Source organism: Xiphophorus hellerii, chromosome 19, assembly GCF_003331165.1.
Source record: "Xiphophorus hellerii strain 12219 chromosome 19, Xiphophorus_hellerii-4.1, whole genome shotgun sequence".
Lineage (NCBI taxonomy): Eukaryota > Metazoa > Chordata > Actinopteri > Cyprinodontiformes > Poeciliidae > Xiphophorus > Xiphophorus hellerii.
The window spans coordinates 18,956,142-18,976,739 of NC_045690.1; the positions used below are offsets into that span (position 1 = coordinate 18,956,142).

Consider the following 20,598-nt stretch of genomic DNA (forward strand, 5'->3'; position numbering starts at 1 on the left):
TGTACTCAAGTAATGTAATGAAAAGTACAAGTAAAAAGTAAAACAAAGCAAATGCAGTTTGAATGACATTTTTTATATTTTGGTAAACTTGTCAAATACACTTAAAATAATGTACCCAACCAAGTGCAGGCAAAATTAAACCTGCTAATAGATATACCTGCAGGCATCATTTAGTTAAGAAAATTAGGTGCTTTACCTATAGCACAAGGTTAACTTAACCTGCTTTACAACTGAACCAGCTTCTTAGTATACCCTCCAGGACAGAAAATACAAAGTTTTTGTAAGCCTTAAGTTTTCCCTTCAAGTAAGGTCAGTGCTGAAAATGAGAAAAATAAATAGTACAGAAAATGCGGCCAACATGAAGAAAAAGAACTGTTACGATTACTCTACTTCACAAATCAGTGAATCAGTCAATGCTACAGTCAGTAGGTGGTGCACACAACTGGTCATTATGCAAAAGAAAAAAAGAATTGGGAGGGAAATGCAGCTTATTGGCATCTGTAAACCTGGTTTTGAACTTGCATGCCTTTCCTATATTCGTTAAATTTAGTCTAAATTGCTATCGCTATGGCTTCTGTCCCCCCTTGAACAGAGGAGTCTAGGTAGCCTGCTACAGTCAACATTAGGCCTAAGCTAAATACACCACGTGTGGAACTGAAACAATGCCAAACAAAGTTCATTTATGGTCAAGATTTCACAATACAGTAGTGCCTAGTGACCAAGCTATAGTTACTGAAACAGGAGGATTATAACCATTTCATAAGAAGTTACCTCGATGTGTTTCTTCAAGTTGGACGGGGAGTTTTTGTAAGATAGAATTTCCATGTGACTGCTACTGATTGCGAGACTTGCTTTGTGTTTAATGGGAGAAGCGAAACAGGTGTATCCTAATTAAAAGTAAAGAAATCAAGAAATGGCAAAAAATGTGGAATGAAGATAAGAAAGGAAGAAGATTATATGAAGTACAAAAGTCAGTTTGAATTCGAAGCATTAATGAACGAAACAGAAGAGAAGAAATAATAATTAGTAGATTAAGAGTAGGTCATACCTACTTAAATGACATGCTTTATAAAATAGGGAGGAAAAATAATGATAAATGTGAGAGATGTGGAGAGAAAGAAAATGTAGAACACATATTGATGAACTGTAAGTCAAATGAACTCGAAAGGGAAGAATTAAAGAGAATAGTTAGAAATATGGGGCATGAATGGAATCTTAAAGGTATATTAGGAAATGAAGGAAACATAACAGATATTCACAAATTAAGGAAAGCATTGTTTATTTATCTTAAGAATACAAAATTAAAAAGTAGAATTTAATAGATATGAAGTAATGCTTCTACACACTCATGTACAGTAGGTGGCGGTATGCACCTTAAAGTTGCTTGTGATCCGCCATAATAGAAAAGAAGAAGAAGAAGAAGTATCCTATTGGTGGTGATGAACAAGCCCAGGCAAGCAGGCTACGGACTTTGTTCGGTAGCCTGCTTGCTACTTGCTAATCAGTAGGTGGGATCAAAACACTTGCGTTTCTCTCTCTCGCTTTTTTGTAACGAGTAACTAAACCACACATTGAAAATGTATCGGAGTAAAAGTACGCAATTAAGTTCGGAAATATAGTGAAGTAAAAGTGAAAGTCATCAAAAATTTTCATACTCCAGGAAAGTATGAAGTACTCCAAAATATACTTAAGTAAAGTAGTGAAGTATTTTTACTTCGTTACTATACAACACTGGTCGTGAATGCATGGAGTTTGCATGTTAGCCCTGTGGATGCGTGGGTTCTCTCCCACAGTCCGAAAAAAAAAAAGAAAAAAGACTGGTAGGTCACACCTAAATTCTCTCTAGGTGTGAGTGTGTGTGTGCATGGTTGTTTGTCCTGTCTGTCTCTGTGTTGCCCTGCGATGGACTGACGACCTGTCCTGGGTGTAACCCGCCTCTCACTCGTTGACCGCTGGAGAAAGGAACCAGCACCTCCTGCAACAAAAATAGGGAGAAGCGTGTATAATAATGGATGAATGCCAAGGAGACAAATTAATGCCTTATTATATGTTCCCTGACCTAAAGAACTGATAGAGCCTTAGAGAAATACTGTAATGGATAAACTTCTTCCTATATTGTTCTAATAGATGCTTGATAAATGATCTGACTGATTAAAGCTATAAAATAATCATGATAATAATCATCTAAAATAATGAGGTTCAGTGGTCTGTATCAGAGTCTGAAGAGTTGGAGTAAAAGTGGCATGAAAGGTTGTTACTTTATTGTGATTCATTGAGCTTTTAATCCGTGGAAAAAGCATAAATAGAAGAAATAGTAAACTGAGAAACAGATGGTGAGGTTTCATCTCTGTGTTCAGTGGTCTGTATCAGAGTCTGTTCAGTTTCTGCTCTAACAGCTCAGAGTGTCTGCAGTCTGACTGAGGGAGGTTTTTGTACGGCTACTAATCACTGTGTGAACACTGCAGCATCATTTATTACATGTCCACTTTTACAGTAATAAACTGCAGCATCTTCAGCCTGAACTCCACTGATGGTCAAAGTGAAGGCAGAGCCGCTTCCACTGCCACTAAACCGAGCTGGAGTTCCTGACTCAAGAACATCCACACCATATATCAGGAGCTTTGGAGGCTGTCCTGGTTTCTGCTGATACCAGGACAAAAAATCGTCATTGTAAACATCCTGATTTGTTGTACAGCTGATAGTGGCAGTGGATCCTGGTGTAAATGTCTCCACTGCAGGTTGAGTCACAGTGATCTGAGCGCTGCATCCTGCAGACAAAAACAAATCCTTCATTTGTCAGCAGAAAGAAAGGAGAGAAAAGGCAGCACATCATGTTAGAAATGTTGCTGAGTGAATGAACCTGTAAAACAGCAGCAGGTCAGCGTCCAGATGAGGATGGTGATGAGGGTCATGGTGCTTGTTGCTTCTGCTGGCTTGACTGACAGATCTGAGTCCTGCAGTGTTGAACTCACAGGACTATAAACCTTCTCAGTTCACTGGAGGATCAGCTGACCATGCAAAGCCTCCACTCTATGGAAATCATTTCTCTGCTCTCTGCACCAGACAAACAGAGACACTGAACCAACACTAATAGATACTGGATTTAAAACTCTGATCATCTTATTGGAATAGAAGAAAATCAAACAGAAACAACATGAAGGATTTTCAGTTCTTGAATTAAAATTTAATCTGTCTTGGACATCCTAGGATCATTTTACTCTGTTTCTAAAACTCACAGGTAAATATATTATATATCAATGTAAGCTGATATTTTTATAATCTTTTTTATTAATTAAGTTACATTGAAAAATAGTTTTAGCATTTAAACATAATAGAAGCTGAATTGTTAAACAATGTTGCACAAGATGGAAAGTAACTCTTGATTCTCATTAGTGATAAACCAAAAATATTCTCTTAAATTATGAAGCAAATTAAAGCTGAATTCATGTTGGATGATTTGCAGATTAAATAAATTATAAAGTGGGATTTTTATGACTTTAATAAACATAATTTCAGCAGCTAGATGTCTACTGACAGTGCAGGAGGTTTTTGTACGGCCTCTCAATGAGTTTGTATCACTGTGGTGGACTTTTGGTGGAGGAACCAAACTCGTCTTTGACTGTAAGTACCAGAACGTTTTTCTTTGTAACAAAATTAATAGTATAATTTTTTTTTACTTTACTAATTAAATTTCCAGCAAAGTTTGTTCATTTTATTTGATTTAAAAATGTAAAAGTTTATGACTGAGCTTCACAGAAGTTTGTGTCGCTCCACAAATGTGAAAAGTCTAAAACAAACAACCAGTAAAACTGATCTTGAGAAACAATAAAATGTTCAGTTCAAAGTCATTTTATCAATGTTTTAGATAATTTAAGTTTGAATATTTCTAACATCAAAACTAACATTTTCCTTCTTTTCACAGTTTTTTGTCTTTTCTGGGTCATTTGTTCCTGTTAATTAAACATGTTTGTGATTATTTCTTCATTTTTAAACTTTCAACCTGAATTCCTGTCAAACTGAACTAATATTTAGTGAGTGAACTCAGAGCAGCTTTGTGTTCACGGTTCATTTGTTTTCCATGTAGTTTAAAGGAAGTGAAAGAAACAGATGTCGACGTTTGAACTGTTTCCACTTGAATGTTTGGTCTCTCAGTTCAACCATCAGAAAATCATGTCAGCGATTCGTTATTCAGAGTCTCCTGTGATGAAGATGTGCTGAGTAATGATGAAGAGTGAAGGTGTCTTCAGCAGCCTGGGTTCTCACTGCTGCGTCTTTTCTCCCCCTCTCTCCTCCAGTGGGTGTGTTGCGGCCCACCCTGACCGTCCTCCCCCCCTCCAAAGAGCAGCAGCAGCAGCAGCAGAGCAGCGTCACACTGGTGTGTCTGGCCAGCGGGGGCTTCCCCTCCACCTGGACGCTGGGCTGGAAGGTGGGGGGCAGCAGCAGGTCCTCAGGGGTGTCTAGCAGCCTGGAGGTGCTGGGGGGGGACGGCCGCTACAGCTGGAGCAGCACCCTGAGCCTCCCTGCAGACCAGTGGAGGAAGGCGGGCTCAGTGAGCTGTGAGGCCAATCAGAGTGGACAGAGTCCTGTCACTCAAACCCTGGAGCCTGACCGCTGCTCAGAGTAGAGCTGCAGCTTCATGGCTGGAAACCATCATGTTGTCGTGTTTTATTCACAAACATTACTTTTCACCTTTCATTCGTCTTCCTTATGTTCTGTCATGTAACTTGGAGTAAATGGATTGTTTCAATAAAAGTGCAGATTTATGTCAATCACTGTCTTTGTATTTATTGTTGTGTTTCAACGTTCATGTTTTTGATCAAACATCATCACATTTTCATTTCTTTAAATTTTATAAAACGTTTTAGAAACCTGCACATGTAAAATCCTTTAGGTAAAAACTAAAGACTCTTTAGTGTTTGTGAGGCAAAGCATCAGAAAACATATTGATAATCCATACTTATAAAACTAATTTCTACATCTGTGTTTATAAAATAATCATTTAGTGTATTTGAACCTTTGATATTTGATGGTTTTACTTGCTAACTTCTGTGATGTGTTCACTGAACCAGTTCTCATCATTTCTCTGCACCTGCAGCTTTCAGTCAGACTGAAGGAGGTTTTTGTACGACTATAAATCACTGTGTGAACACGCCGCCACCATGGAAACCCATACAGTAATAATCTCCAGCATCTTCAGCCTGAAAACCACTGATGGTTAAAGTGTAATCAGTACCAGATCTGCTGCCTCTGAATCTAGATGGAGTTCCTGAGAACAAACTTGAAACTCTGTATATAAGAAGTTTAGGAGGCTGTCCAGGTTTCTGCAGGTACCAACTGAGATCAGAACCAATATTAGAACTTCCTGTGGCTCTGATGGTCACAGTCGCTCCAACACTGACTGACTTTGATCGTTCAGACTGAGTCAGAAAATTATTGGCAGATGATGCTGAAAAGAGAAATGAGCAATGTTAAAGGAAAACAATAATAAGTATGAGTTCAAACAAAACTTGATAGATAAATGTAAAAGTCATTCTGACCCTGAGTGAGAAAACCCAACACAACCATCAGAGCGACTGGAGACGTCATCCTGATGCAGCTTTCAGTGTCGGAGCACAAACACACTTTGGACTTTGTGCAGCAGAAGAACTTAAAGCTTGAGGAGCAGCGATGCATTGAGATCATGCAAATCCACACCTGCTGTGATGAAACAGAAAACACACAGATGATTCAGCCACCACTTCATCTAGTGAGAATATTCACTTTTTATTTTAACTTCACATCAAATAAAGTATTTATTCATGTTTTCTATATTCAACACTTTTATAATGTTTCTATGGCCCCTAATTCTGATGTGTTGTTATGAAATAAAAACAGCAAATATTTGACATAAATTAAATCCATACGTTGAGCAATGTAAGGTTTAATTAGTCATTTTAACCTGTATTCATGTTACAATGATCCTAATTATCTTTCGATATCTAGAGCCATTTTACATTTGCTTTTAAATCATATTTTTAATTAATGTTGACATTAAATATATAAGAAACCTGAACACACATCGTCTGAAGAATGTTATAAAACTTGTTCACTATTTGTTTATTAGACAGCTGATCAAATTCACTTCACTGATGTTTTTAAATAACCACAAATTTAAATAAATTCTCATCATTTTACTTCTAAAAGCACCAGGTTAAACCACATTACATCGTGTGTATTTATATTTTAATATGATGTTCTTGTAATTAATCAGCCATTCTAGTGTAGAAATGATATTTAATTAGAAGAAACCTGTCTAACGTTGTGTTTCTGCTTTCCTAGGTATTTTCATGCTTCTTGGAGTCCAGACAGTTTGCAACGACTTGATTTACAAAAGTTAGAGACGTGTTGGTTAGAAAGTGACCTTAATGTTCTAATAGATTATTTAAAAAGACCTGAACTGTTAATAAAAATAATGAGAAAGTCATTTATTTCTAATTTATAACTTTTCCACTGTAGAACTTGCACATAATAGAAAGATAAAACTTAGGAAGAAGTAAAATAAAAACTGAATTTAATTTTTGCTGATTGGTTTCTTGGACCTTAGAGGTGAAAGCATGAAAACCCAAAACAATAACTCACATTTTTATTTGTGCAGACATCATGAGAAGGATGTTTGAAACCATCAGAGTTTTGCAGCTGCTCTGAAGATAAATAGAGAAAGTGATATATTTACAATCACTGGGACAAATCAGTCTCAATGATAACCAGGACCAAGAGATAAAACAGAGGGAGCAAGTCTGGCCACTGGATGGTTGGAGGTAGAAAATGTGTTGATCTGTATCAGTGAAAAAAGGAAGTTTTCTTTAAATCTAAAAATATTTCCAGATTTATTTACTGTGATAGTAAAAATTATTTGTCAAATTCAAGTTGTTTCCTTTTTCCATTGTGTATTTATGTCTTTATATCTTTTTATTACATTACATTGATTTTTTTTCTTTAGTTTTGTTAGAGTTTCCAGTCGTCTCTGTGTTCAGTGGTCTGTATCAGAGTCTGTTCAGTTTCTGCTCTAACAGCTCAGAGTGTCTGCAGTCTGACTGAGGGAGGTTTTTGTACAGCTACTAATCACTGTGTGAACACGTTGGCACCATTTACTACATGGATACTTTTACAGTAATAAACTGCAGCATCTTCAGCCTGAACTCCACTGATGGTCAAAGTGAAGGCAGAGCCGCTTCCACTGCCACTAAACCGAGCTGGAGTTCCTGACTGGAGATTATTCATCCGATATATAAGATTCTTTGGAGTTTCTCCTGGTTTCTGCTGATACCAGAACATACATTGATCACCAGAACATGTTGCTACATTTTGGCTTGTCTCACATTTCAGTGTGACTGTGGATCCTGGTGTAAATGTCTCCACTGCAGGTTGAGTCACAGTGATCTGAGCGCTGCATCCTGCAGACAAAAACAAATCCTTCATTTGTCAGCAGAAAGAAAGGAGAGAAAAGGCAGCACATCATGTTAGAAATGTTGCTGAGTGAATGAACCTGTAAAACAGCAGCAGGTCAGCGTCCAGATGAGGATGGTGATGAGGGTCATGGTGCTTGTTGCTTCTGCTGGCTTGACTGACAGATCTGAGTCCTGCAGTGTTGAACTCACAGGACTATAAACCTTCTCAGTTCACTGGAGGATCAGCTGACCATGCAAAGCCTCCACTCTATGGAAATCATTTCTCTGCTCTCAGCACCAGACAAACAGAGACACTGAACCAACACTAATAGATACTGGATTTAAAACTCTGATCATCTTATTGGAATAGAAGAAAATCAAACAGAAACAACATGAAGGATTTTCAGTTCTTGGATTAAAATTAAATCTGTCTTGGACATCCTAGGATCATTTGACTCTGTTTCTAAAACTCACAGGTAAATATATTATATATCAATGTAAGCTGATATTTTTAAAATCTTTTTATTAATTAAGTTACATTGAAAAATAGTTTTAGCATTTAAACATAATAGAAGCTGAATTGTTAAACAATGTTGCACAAGATGGAAAGTAACTCTTGATTCTCATTAGTGATAAACCAAAAATATTCTCTTAAATTATGAAGCAATTTAAAGCTGAATTAATGTTGAAGGATTTGCTGATTAAATAAATTATAAAGTGGGATTTTTATGACTTTAATAAACATAATTTCAGCAGCTAGATGTCTACTGACAGTGCAGGAGGTTTTTGTACGGCCTCTCAATGAGTTTGTATCACTGTGGTACACTTTTGGTGGAGGAACCAAACTCTTCATTCACTGTAAGTATAACCATTTAATTTTATATAATTTATATGATAATAAGTTTTAATTATTCTTTAATATGATCAAATGTTATTATTTTTGTGAGCATTTTATGTGCTTCTTTATTTGTTGTGACGTTGTCATAAAATGCAAGATGTTACCATTATGTCAAACAGTTTATATTTAATAAATGTTCATGTACTTTATTCTGTTTACCACATTATGTGATTATTTACAACAAACATTACATCAGTTCTGTATTTTTAAATTAAATAGTCATATATTCTTTTTAGAGTTTAGCAAAGGTTCTTTGCTAAACCACCAATATATCCTTAAATTTAAAAAGAATTAATGCATTAAAATCTGTTGGCAGTGCTTGTGATAAAAATTAAATAAATAAAGTTAAAATATAAACTTTATTTTGAGCAGTTTAAGTTTCCAGTCGGTTATCTTGATGCAGTAAAGAGGAAGTGAAACAGACAGATGGAAAATCTTTAACTGTGTTCAGCCATTTTGTTTTCATGAACCAAATCTTTACAGAGCCAATATATTTACAGTAAAATGTTGTTTTATTCACATTTATATCTCATGTCATGTTGCTCTTTTTATTCCAAGTCCTGACGAGTCGAGGTCAGAACATTTCAGCTCTGATGTGTTTTTATCTGGAAGCTCCAGAAGATTTTAACGTTAAATTAAAAACCTGAGAATGAAATAAACATGGATTAATTAATCCCAGCCTCTAAATCATCCGTCTCCTCAGTGTTATTATAATCCACTATGATATCTGTGTGTCCTGACCAGCAGACGTTGATCTGCTCCTTGTGTGTCTCTGCTCTCCCCTCCAGCCGGCCCCACGGTCAGACCCTCAGTCTCTCTGCTGCCCCCCTCCTCTGAGCAGCTCTCTGGGGGCTCGGCCACGCTGCTCTGCCTGCTGAGCGGCTACTCTCCTCAGGGAGCCCAGGTGAGCTGGGAGGTGGACGGCACGGCGGTGACAGAGGGGGTCCTGAGCAGCTCAGAGGAGGAGAAGAGCGGACGCTACGGCAGCAGCAGCACCTTAAGCCTGAGCCAGGAGAAGTGGATGAAAGGAGAGCTGTACTCCTGCAGGGTGCAGCATCAGGGCCAGAGCCAGGTCCAGAGCATCCGAAGGAGCCAGTGTGAGGGCCAGAGAGGCTGACTGAGGCCCAGAGCAGGAGCTCTTAGTGGGAGAGCAGCAGGAAAAACACCTGCTGCTCTCATCAATAGGAGCCTGGATGAAGACAAACTAAAGCTTGTGTGACGCTGAACTAAACTGCTGAGAAACGTTCAACAACTTAGACTAATGTGTGAAGCTCAGCAGCTGGATGTGAGTGGGATTCATTTGCTGTGTGTTTCAATAAAGCTTGCTCTGATACATTATAATGGAGAGTGTTTCATTACTGTCATGACAAGAAGAAGAAGAAAGTTGATTTTAATCAAGAGTGACACTTTAAATAATGGTCATTAAGATAATTCAACAACAAGTGATAAAATCAAAGGAGATAGTTTTACTTTTCAACACTCTACAATATTTGATGTCTGAATTTATTGTAAAACTTATAGATCAGAAATGTCATCAGAAAAAAATCATAATTCTGTGTGTCTGTGATAATCATGTCAGCTCATTTTTGTTCAAGTGAGAACAGACAAAATTTTTCACATTAAAAAATCTTCAGTTTATTGAATATTAAAGATTTCATCAACATCTATTATTTTAATAAAAATACTTTCAATAAATGGCGTTCCACTTTAGTTTTAGTGTCAGATGTTTCTCACTGAGTAAACTGTGTTGCATTAAATGAATAAAGACACACAGTGATCCTCCTTGGATTAGTTCAGGAAAATTACATCAGACATGTCCATCATAGTAATTTTGAAAAACAATTTATCCTGACACTTTAATTAATCAAACCAATAGGCAATCAGTTTGATTACTGATGTTTAATAAATATTTTGTTCACCTCAAACTCCACGCTGCAGTAAATAGTGTTTTTACAGCAACCTGATATATTTTCTGTGTTTAATGAACATAGAAAATTTTCTGAGACTTTAGTCTCATGAGTTGTAAAATAATTTCTGATGAACATAAGTGATGTTATTGAGACATATTTTATACTCTGAGTTTATTTAAAACTCACATAAATTTTGATCTCTATTTTCAATAAATAAAAACGTTGTTAGTTTCTTTCATTAACATTACAGCATGAACTTCACTGGACTGTAGATTCTTGTTCCAGTCGGCAGCAGAAACTCACAGCTGCTGCACAGTGAACAGTCTGTGGTCTGACTGAGGGAGGTTTTTGTACGACTCTAAATCACTGTGTGAACACGTTGGCACCATTTACTAAATACACTCCCATACAGTAATAATCTCCAGCATCTTCAGCCTGAACTCCACTGATTGTCAGAGTGAACTGAGGCTCTGATCCACTGCTGCTGAAATGACTGGGAGTATCAGATTGACGGCTGCTGATTTGATAAAATAACAGTTTGGGAGGCTGTCCAGGTTTCTGCAGGTACCAACTCAGATCATCATCAACTCCTTCACTGGCTGAGCAGCTCAGAGAGACCGTCTCCCCCAACGCCGCTGACTTCACTGATGGAGACTGAGTCACAGAGGGATTACCATCTGATCCTGCAGGACGGAAAAAGTAGAAAACATTTGACCGTCTTTCATCTGAGAACAAATGAAAACAGAAGCTCGTCGTTCCTCAACTTGCAGCTGCAGCAGCAGCGTGATCAACAGAGGACTCAGTAACATCATAGCTGAGAAAAGTTTGACGGTCAGACTGCAGAGGAGCTTCTCTGAGTTTCACTTTAAACTGATCCAGGAGCAGCGAAGCACAGCAATCATTCAAAGCAGCAAACAGTCAAACAGACACCTGGTGTGTGAGGAGATGAAAGGTGAGTCAGATGCAAAATACAAGAATTAAATATTTATTTATGTATTATCTCAGCACATTTGCGTTATAAAGAATAAAAGTGAAGTTTTACAATTTGTTTTGCCTCATTGCACAAACAAAATAAATTCTGTCCATTCTCAACTAAAGGAAAAGTTTTGGATTCCTGTGTCTTTGAAAAGGTTTGCAGCTTTATTCAAGTTTGATGATTTAATTGAAGGTGTGACATATTTTGCTTTTGAGGAAAAGACTCTGGATAAATGTGGTTCAGTTCACTAAGAAATTTTAAAAAATGCAACAACCTTGTTTACTAAAAGATTAAAAGATGTACCCAACATGTAAGAAGATGTTTTTGGTAATTAGGAAACATTCAATGGTCCACTAAAGGCCCCTGAACCTCCCTTTGGACACCCTGCCTTACGTTGTCAGTGGTTGTTTGTGTTTCGTGAAACATTTGAATCAAAACTGAAGTTGTTTCTTTTACCAGATCACATTTACAAGAAAATAATCATTTTCCTGGTGAAACTTCAGAGGAAACCAGAAAACAGTTCAGATAAATTCAACCTCATTTAGTTTTTAAACTTTATGCTGCAAACATTAAGGGAATATTTATAGAAGTTTAATTTGATTTACCTTCCAAATTAAAATTATGCTGGTAATAAAAAGCTAAAAAAGAACTATGTTGTGTTTTCTAAAACAAATGGACACAGAAATATAAACATTCATAATGGACTTTTTTTGTTTGTAAGAAACCATTCATATAAAAGAGATAATATTAATTGTAGTTAATTATAAAGATTTACTGCTGAGCTTCAGGCCTTGGTGAGGTTTCATCTCTGTGTTCAGTGGTCTGTATCAGAGTCTGTTGAGTTTCTGCTCTAACAGCTCAGAGTGTCTGCAGTCTGACTGAGGGAGGTTTTTGTACAGCTACTAATCACTGTGTGAACACTCGGGTATCATTTACTTTATGTCGACTCTGACAGTAATAAACTGCAGCATCTTCAGCCTGAACTTCACTGATGGTCAAAGTGAAATCAGTGTCTTTTCCACTGCCACTAAACCGAGCTGGAGTTCCTGAATGAAGTGTGCTGACAGAACGTATCAGGAGCTTTGGAGGTTGTCCTGGTTTCAGCTGATACCAGTGCAGACAATCATCCCCACTGCAAAGGAGGTTAACAAGTGGGTTACAATTACACCTGATAGTGGCAGTGGATCCTGGTGTAAATGTCTCCACTGCAGGTTGAGTCACAGTGATCTGAGCGCTGCATCCTGCAGACAAAAACAAATCCTTCATTTGTCAGCAGAAAGAAAGGAGAGAAAAGGCAGCACATCATGTTAGAAATGTTGCTGAGTGAATGAACCTGTAAAACAGCAGCAGGTCAGCGTCCAGATGAGGATGGTGATGAGGGTCATGGTGCTTGTTGCTTCTGCTGGCTTGACTGACAGATCTGAGTCCTGCAGTGTTGAACTCACAGGACTATAAACCTTCTCAGTTCACTGGAGGATCAGCTGACCATGCAAAGCCTCCACTCTATGGAAATCATTTCTCTGCTCTCAGCACCAGACAAACAGAGACACTGAACCAACACTAATAGATACTGGATTTAAAACTCTGATCATCTTATTGGAATAGAAGAAAATCAAACAGAAACAACATGAAGGATTTTCAGTTCTTGGATTAAAATTAAATCTGTCTTGGACATCCTAGGATCATTTGACTCTGTTTCTAAAACTCACAGGTAAATATATTATATATCAATGTAAGCTGATATTTCTAAAATATTTTTTATTAATTAAGTTACATTGAAAAATAGTTTTTGCATTTAAACATAATAGAAGCTGAATTGTTAAACAATGTTGCACAAGATGGAAAGTAACTCTTGATTCTCATTAGTGATAAACCAAAAATATTCTCTAAATTATGAAGCAATTTAAAGCTGAATTAATGTTAAATGATTTGCAGATTAAATACAGTTTAAACTGGGATTTTTATGACTTTAATAAACATAATTTCAGCAGCTAGATGTCTACTGACAGTGCAGGAGGTTTTTGTACGGCCTCTCAATGAGTTTGTATCACTGTGGGTCACTTTTGGTGGAGGAACCAAACTCGTCGTTGACTGTAAGTACCAGAAAGTTTTTCTTTGTAACAAAATTAATAGTATAATTTTTTTTTACTTTACTAATTAAATTTCCATCAAAATTTGTTCATTTTATTTGATTTAAAAATGTAAAAGTTTATGTCTGAGCTTCACAGAAGTTTGTTTCGCTCCACAAATGTGAAAAGTCTAAAACCAACAACCAGTAAAACTGATCTTGAGAAACAATAAAATGTTCAGTTCAAAGTCATTTTATCAATGTTTTAGATAATTGAAGTTTGAATTTTTCTAACATCAAAACTAAAATTTTCCTTCTTTCAACAATTTTTTGTCTTTTCTGGGTCATTTGTTCCTGTTAATTAAACATGTTTGTGATTATTTCTTCATTTTTAAACTTTCAACCTGAATTCCTGTCAAACTGAACTAATATTTAGTGAGTGAACTCAGAGCAGCTTTGTGTTCACGGTTCATTTGTTTTCCATGTAGTTTAAAGGAAGTGAAAGAAACAGATGTCGACGTTTGAACTGTTTCCACTTGAATGTTTGGTCTCTCAGTTCAACCATCAGAAAATCATGTCAGCGATTCGTTATTCAGAGTCTCCTGTGATGAAGATGTGCTGAGTAATGATGAAGAGTGAAGGTGTCTTCAGCAGCCTGGGTTCTCACTGCTGCGTCTTTTCTCCCCCTCTCTCCTCCAGTGGGTGTGTTGCGGCCCACCCTGACCGTCCTCCCCCCCTCCAAAGAGCAGCAGCAGCAGCAGAGCAGCGTCACACTGGTGTGTCTGGCCAGCGGGGGCTTCCCCTCCACCTGGACGCTGGGCTGGAAGGTGGGGGGCAGCAGCAGGTCCTCAGGGGTGTCTAGCAGCCTGGAGGTGCTGGGGGGGGACGGCCGCTACAGCTGGAGCAGCACCCTGAGCCTCCCTGCAGACCAGTGGAGGAAGGCGGGCTCAGTGAGCTGTGAGGCCAATCAGAGTGGACAGAGTCCTGTCACTCAAACCCTGGAGCCTGACCGCTGCTCAGAGTAGAGCTGCAGCTTCATGGCTGGAAACCATCATGTTGTCGTGTTTTATTCACAAACATTACTTTTCACCTTTCATTCGTCTTCCTTATGTTCTCTCATGTAACTTGGAGTAAATGGATTGTTTCAATAAAAGTGCAGATTTATGTCAATCACTGTCTTTGTATTTATTGTTGTGTTTCAACGTTCATGTTCTTGATCAAACATCATCTCATTTTTATTTCTTTAAAGTTTATAAAACGTTTTAGAAACCTGCACATGTAAAATCCTTTAGGTAAAAACTAAAGACTCTTTAGTGTTTGTGAGGCAAAGCATCAGAAAACTTATTGATAATCCATATTTATAAAACTAATTTCTACATCTGTGTTTATAAAATAATCATTTAGTGTATTTGAACCTTAGATATTTGATGGTTTTACTTGCTAACTTCTGTGATGTGTTCACTGAACCAGTTCTCATCATTTCTCTGCACCTGCAGCTTTCAGTCAGACTGAAGGAGGTTTTTGTACGACTCTAAATCACTGTGTGAACACCGGGCCGGTGTGAACACCCATACAGTAATAATCTCCAGCATCTTCAGCCTGAACTCCACTGATGGTTAAAGTGTAATCAGTACCAGATCTGCTGCCTCTGAATCTAGATGGAGTTCCTGAGAACAAACTTGAAACTCTGTATATAAGAAGTTTAGGAGGCTGTCCAGGTTTCTGCAGGTACCAACTGAGATCAGAACCAATATCTGAACTTCCTGTGGCGCTGATGGTCACAGTCGCTCCAACACTGACTGACTTTGATCGTTCAGACTGAGTCAGAAAATTATTGGCAGATGATGCTGAAAAGAGAAATGAGCAATGTTAAAGGAAAACAATAATAAGTATGAGTTCAAACAAAACTTGATAGATAAATGTAAAAGTCATTCTGACCCTGAGTGAGAAAACCCAACACAACCATCAGAGCGACTGGAGACGTCATCCTGATGCAGCTTTCAGTGTCGGAGCACAAACACACTTTGGACTTTGTGCAGCAGAAGAACTTAAAGCTTGAGGAGCAGCGATGCATTGAGATCATGCAAATCCACACCTGCTGTGATGAAACAGAAAACACACAGATGATTCAGCCACCACTTCATCTGGTGAGAATATTCACTTTTTATTTTAACTTCACATCAAATAAGGTATTTATTGATTACTGCAGCAGCGTCTTAATTAAAACCAGGGAGATGCAGCACATCGTCCCATTTCTAAAGTCCTCTCATCGGCCATCATAGCTTAGATAACAGATCTAAAACACTGTTGGTTCATAAATCTCTGAACAGTCTAGCACCTCAACCCATTAAAGATCTGGTGCCGTATCAACTTTCTGGTCCATTCGGGTCTTCAGGTTCTGATCTGCTCTGCCTCCCCACAACCAAACAAAAGCGGCTTTCAGCCTCGTGAACCACAAACCCAGAAAATTCTCTGAAAAGGCTCTAAAACAATCGAATCAGAAATCCTTTAAATCTAGCTTGAATCCCACCTTTTATGACTGTTATGTTGCTGCAGGATTTATTGAATGTGAATGTGATCTATTTGGGTTTATGATTCAGAAAATGTCCTTTTGTCTTTATTATTTATGTTTTGAGTTTGTACTATTTAGGATCGATATGCAGTCATTTTATATCAGCTTTTAAACTATACTTTTAATTAATGTTGACATTGAATGTATAGGAAAACTGTGTACACATCGTCTGTAGGATATGATAAATTTTGTTTATTAGACAGCTGATCAAATTCACTTCATTCATCAATAATCACTAAATTAAATAGATTCTCATCTTTTTTTTCAAAAATCTGTTTATTGTCTTTTATATTTCAAAAGAGACACACAGACAAATTTCTCACAAATGCACAAAACACCAAGCAAAGCCAAAAGAAAACGCATGAACAAGTTAAACTTTCAAGGTGACAAACATAAGTTGATAGCAGTGAGACAGAATACTTTAAGTTTGTTATCTCAGGGATGTATGTTGAGATTTAGTCCAAGAGATTTAATCACAGTCCACAAGGTGTGAGGTGACGGCATCGTCCTCCCTGGATCTGGGCCTCCAGGCATCAGTGGTTCAGTTTCGTACATTTTTTTGATCAAGTGAGAACATTTGGAATTAACATGAAGATAACAAACTTACAGCCACTTTAAGAATAAGTGGCTAAATTTAACTAGAGTACATTCAGTTATTCATCATTATGAGTTTTTATATTTTCCAAGAATGGCAAAAAGTTTTCCCACGTTTTTTTGAACACACAATATTTACCCTTAATCATAAAGGTGAGTTTCTCCAAGGCAAGAGAGCTTGATAATGTAGACATCCAGGTTTTTAACTGGGGTCTGGTTACAGATTTCCAGGACCTGGCTATACTATATTTGACCTGCACCAAACAGTAAATTATGGACTTTTGATCAAACTTGCTTATTTGAATTTGAGTGGAAAAAATTCTTGAGATACATAACCCAGGACAGGGATTAAGTTTAGTACAAACGATAAGTGAAATTTTATCCAAAACCTCCTTCCAAAAATTCTGAATCTCAGGACATTCCCAAAGCAGTGAATCAAATTTATCCTCAAGCCTTTATCTCCACATTTAGCACATGTATCCAGAATGTTTTAATTAAATTTATTTAGTAATGTTGGAGTAACATATGTTCTGATTCTCATCACTTTACTTCAAAAAGCAAAAGGTTAAACCAGATTACAGCATTTGTGCTTATATTCTAAGACGATAGACTTTTAATTGATCAGCTATTCTAGTGTAGAAATGATATTTAATTAAAAGAAACCAGTCTAAAGTGACCTTATATTCTAATAAAATGATTAAAAAAACCTGAACTGTTAATAAAAATAATGAGAAAGTCAATTATTTCTTATTTATAACTTTTCCACTTTAGAACTTGCACAAAATAAAAAGATAAATTTAAGCAGAAGAAGTAAAAAAATAATTGACTTTAATATTTGCTGATTGGTTTCTTGGATCTTAGAGGTGAAAGCATGAAAACCCAAAACAATAACTCACATTTTTATTTGTGCAGACGTCATGAGAAGGATGTTTGAAACCATCAGAGTTTTGCAGCTGCTCTGAAGATAAATAGAGAAAGTGATATATTTACAATCACTGGGACAAATCAGTCTCAATGATAACCAGGACCAAGAGATAAAACAGAGGGAGCAAGTCTGGCCACTGGATGGTTGGAGGTAGAAAATGTGTTGATCTGTATCAGTGAAAAAAGGAAGTTTTCTTTAAATCTAAAAATATTTCCAGATTAATTTGCTGTGATAGTAAAAATTATTTGACAAAATCAAGAGGTTTCCTTATTCCATTGTGTATTTATGTCTTTATATCGTTTTATTACATTTGATTTTTTTTAGATTTGTTAGAGTTTCCAGTCGTCTCTGTGTTCAGTGGTCTGTATCAGAGTCTGTTCAGTTTCTGCTCTAACAGCTCAGAGTGTCTGCAGTCTGACTGAGGGAGGTTTTTGTACGACTACTAATCACTGTGTGAACACGTTGGCACTATTTACTACATGGAGACTTTTACAGTAATAAACTGCAGCATCTTCAGCCTGAACTCCACTGATGGTCAAAGTGAAGGCAGAGCCGCTTCCACTGCCACTAAACCGAGCTGGAGTTCCTGACTGAAGCTTTTTTACATAATAAATTAGATTCTTTGGAGGCTGTCCTGGTTTCTGCTGATACCAGAGCATACCCTCGTCACCATCACTCCATCTGTAAACATTCTGATTTGTAGTACATCTAATAGTGACAGTGGATCCTGGTGTAAATGTCTCCACTGCAGGTTGAGTCACAGTGATCTGAGCGCTGCATCCTGCAGACAAAAACAAATCCTTCATTTGTCAGCAGAAAGAAAGGAGAGAAAAGGCAGCACATCATGTTAGAAATGTTGCTGAGTGAATGAACCTGTAAAACAGCAGCAGGTCAGCGTCCAGATGAGGATGGTGATGAGGGTCATGGTGCTTGTTGCTTCTGCTGGCTTGACTGACAGATCTGAGTCCTGCAGTGTTGAACTCACAGGACTATAAACCTTCTCAGTTCACTGGAGGATCAGCTGACCATGCAAAGCCTCCACTCTATGGAAATCATTTCTCTGCTCTCTGCACCAGACAAACAGAGACACTGAACCAACACTAATAGATACTGGATTTAAAACTCTGATCATCTTATTGGAATAGAAGAAAATCAAACAGAAACAACATGAAGGATTTTCAGTTCTTGGATTAAAATTAAATCTGTCTTGGACATCCTAGGATCATTTTACTCTGTTTCTAAAACTCACAGGTAAATATATTATATATCAATGTAAGCTGATATTTTTAAAATATTTTTATTAATTAAGTTACATTGAAAATAGTTTTAGCATTTAAACATAATAGAAGCTGAATTGTTAAACAATGTTGCACAAGATGGAAAGTAACTCTTGATTCTCATTAGTGATAAACCAAAAATATTTTCTAAATTATGAAGCAATTTAAAGCTGAATTAATGTTGAATGATTTGCAGATTAAATAAATTATAAAGTGGGATTTTTATGACTTTAATAAACATAATTTCAGCAGCTAGATGTCTACTGACAGTGCAGGAGGTTTTTGTACGGCCTCTCAATGAGTTTGTATCACTGTGGTGGACTTTTGGTGGAGGAACCAAACTCGTCGTTGACTGTAAGTATCAGAAAGTTTTTCTTTGTAACAAAATTAAAAGTATAATTTTTTTTTTACTTTTCTAATTAAATTTCCAGCAAAGTTTGTTCATTTATTTGATTTAAAAATGTAAAAGTTTATGACTGAGCTTCACAGAAGTTTGTGTCGCTCCACAAATGTGAAAAGTCTAAAACAAACAACCAGTAAAACTGATCTTGAGAAACAATAAAATGTTCAGTTGAAAGTTATTTTATCAATGTTTTAGATAATTTAAGTTTGAATTTTTCTTACATCAAAACTAAAATTTTCCTTCTTTTCACAGTTTTTTGTCTTTTGTGGGTCATTTGTTCCTGTTAATTAAACATGTTTGTGATTATTTCTTCATTTTTAAACTTTCAACATGAATTCCTGTCAAACTGAACTAATATTTAGTGAGTGAACTCAGAGCAGCTTTGTGTTCACGGTTCATTTGTTTTCCATGTAGTTTAAAGGAAGTGAAAGAAACAGATGTCGACGTTTGAACTGTTTCCACTTGAATGTTTGGTCTCTCAGTTCAACCATCAGAAAATCATGTCAGCGATTCGTTATTCAGAGTCTCCTGTGATGAAGATGTGCTGAGTAATGATGAAGAGTGAAGGTGTCTTCAGCAGCCTGGGTTCTCACTGCTGCGTCTTTTCTCCCCCTCTCTCCTCCAGTGGGTGTGTTGCGGCCCACCCTGACCGTCCTCCCCCCCTCCAAAGAGCAGCAGCAGCAGCAGAGCAGCGTCACACTGGTGTGTCTGGCCAGCGGGGGCTTCCCCTCCACCTGGACGCTGGGCTGGAAGGTGGGGGGCAGCAGCAGGTCCTCAGGGGTGTCTAGCAGCCTGGAGGTGCTGGGGGGGGACGGCCGCTACAGCTGGAGCAGCACCCTGAGCCTCCCTGCAGACCAGTGGAGGAAGGCGGGCTCAGTGAGCTGTGAGGCCAATCAGAGTGGACAGAGTCCTGTCACTCAAACCCTGGAGCCTGACCGCTGCTCAGAGTAGAGCTGCAGCTTCATGGCTGGAAACCATCATGTTGTCATGTTTCATTCACAAACATTACTTTTCACCTTTCATTCGTCTTCCTTATGTTCTCTCATGTAACTTGGAGTAAATGGATTGTTTCAATAAAAGTGCAGATTTATGTCAATCACTGTCTTTGTATTTATTGCTGTGTTTCAACGTTCATGTTCTTGATCAAACGTCATCTCATTTTTATTTCTTTAAAGTTTATAAAACGTTTTAGAATCGTGCACATGTAAAAGCCTTTAGGTAAAAACTAAAGACTCTTTAGTGTTTGTGAGGCAAAGCATCAGAAAACTTATTCAGAATTCATATTTATAAAACTAATTTCTACATCTGTGTTTATAAAATAATCATTTAGTGTATTTGAACCTTTGATATTTGATGGTTTTACTTGCTAACTTCTGTGATGTGTTCACTGAACCAGTTCTCATCATTTCTCTGCACCTGCAGCTTTCAGTCAGACTGAAGGAGGTTTTTGTACGACTCTAAATCACTGTGTGAACACGCCGCTACCATGGAAACCCAGACAGTAATAATCTCCAGCATCTTCAGCCTGAAAACCACTGATGGTTAAAG

At 37.4% G+C, this 20,598-nt stretch overlaps 1 long non-coding RNA gene and 4 gene segments (V, D, J or C); 4 read left to right on the top strand and 1 right to left on the bottom strand.

The window, feature by feature from the left end:
• The first annotated feature begins 3,275 nt into the window (after positions 1 to 3,275).
• On the top strand, positions 3,276 to 4,769 carry LOC116708674 (immunoglobulin lambda constant 1-like). The segment is given in 2 exon segments: positions 3,276 to 3,621; positions 4,296 to 4,769. Coding segments are annotated over 2 exon segments (459 nt in total).
• A 2,235-nt stretch (positions 4,770 to 7,004) lies between these two features.
• Positions 7,005 to 7,636, bottom strand: LOC116708677 (uncharacterized). Its single transcript, XR_004336733.1, has 2 exons — positions 7,526 to 7,636; positions 7,005 to 7,433 (listed from the first exon to the last, which is right to left on the bottom strand). It is a non-coding gene; the product is annotated as an uncharacterized LOC116708677 (long non-coding RNA).
• Positions 7,637 to 7,909: 273 nt separating this feature from the next.
• LOC116708673 (immunoglobulin lambda constant 7-like) lies at positions 7,910 to 9,666 on the top strand. The segment is given in 2 exon segments: positions 7,910 to 8,285; positions 9,114 to 9,666. Coding segments are annotated over 2 exon segments (459 nt in total).
• Positions 9,667 to 12,991: 3,325 nt separating this feature from the next.
• Positions 12,992 to 14,449, top strand: LOC116708671 (immunoglobulin lambda constant 1-like). The segment is given in 2 exon segments: positions 12,992 to 13,304; positions 13,979 to 14,449. Coding segments are annotated over 2 exon segments (456 nt in total).
• Positions 14,450 to 18,272: 3,823 nt separating this feature from the next.
• LOC116709244 (immunoglobulin lambda constant 1-like) lies at positions 18,273 to 20,146 on the top strand. The segment is given in 4 exon segments: positions 18,273 to 18,296; positions 18,591 to 18,621; positions 18,897 to 19,001; positions 19,676 to 20,146. Coding segments are annotated over 4 exon segments (486 nt in total).
• The last annotated feature ends 452 nt before the right edge of the window (positions 20,147 to 20,598 follow it).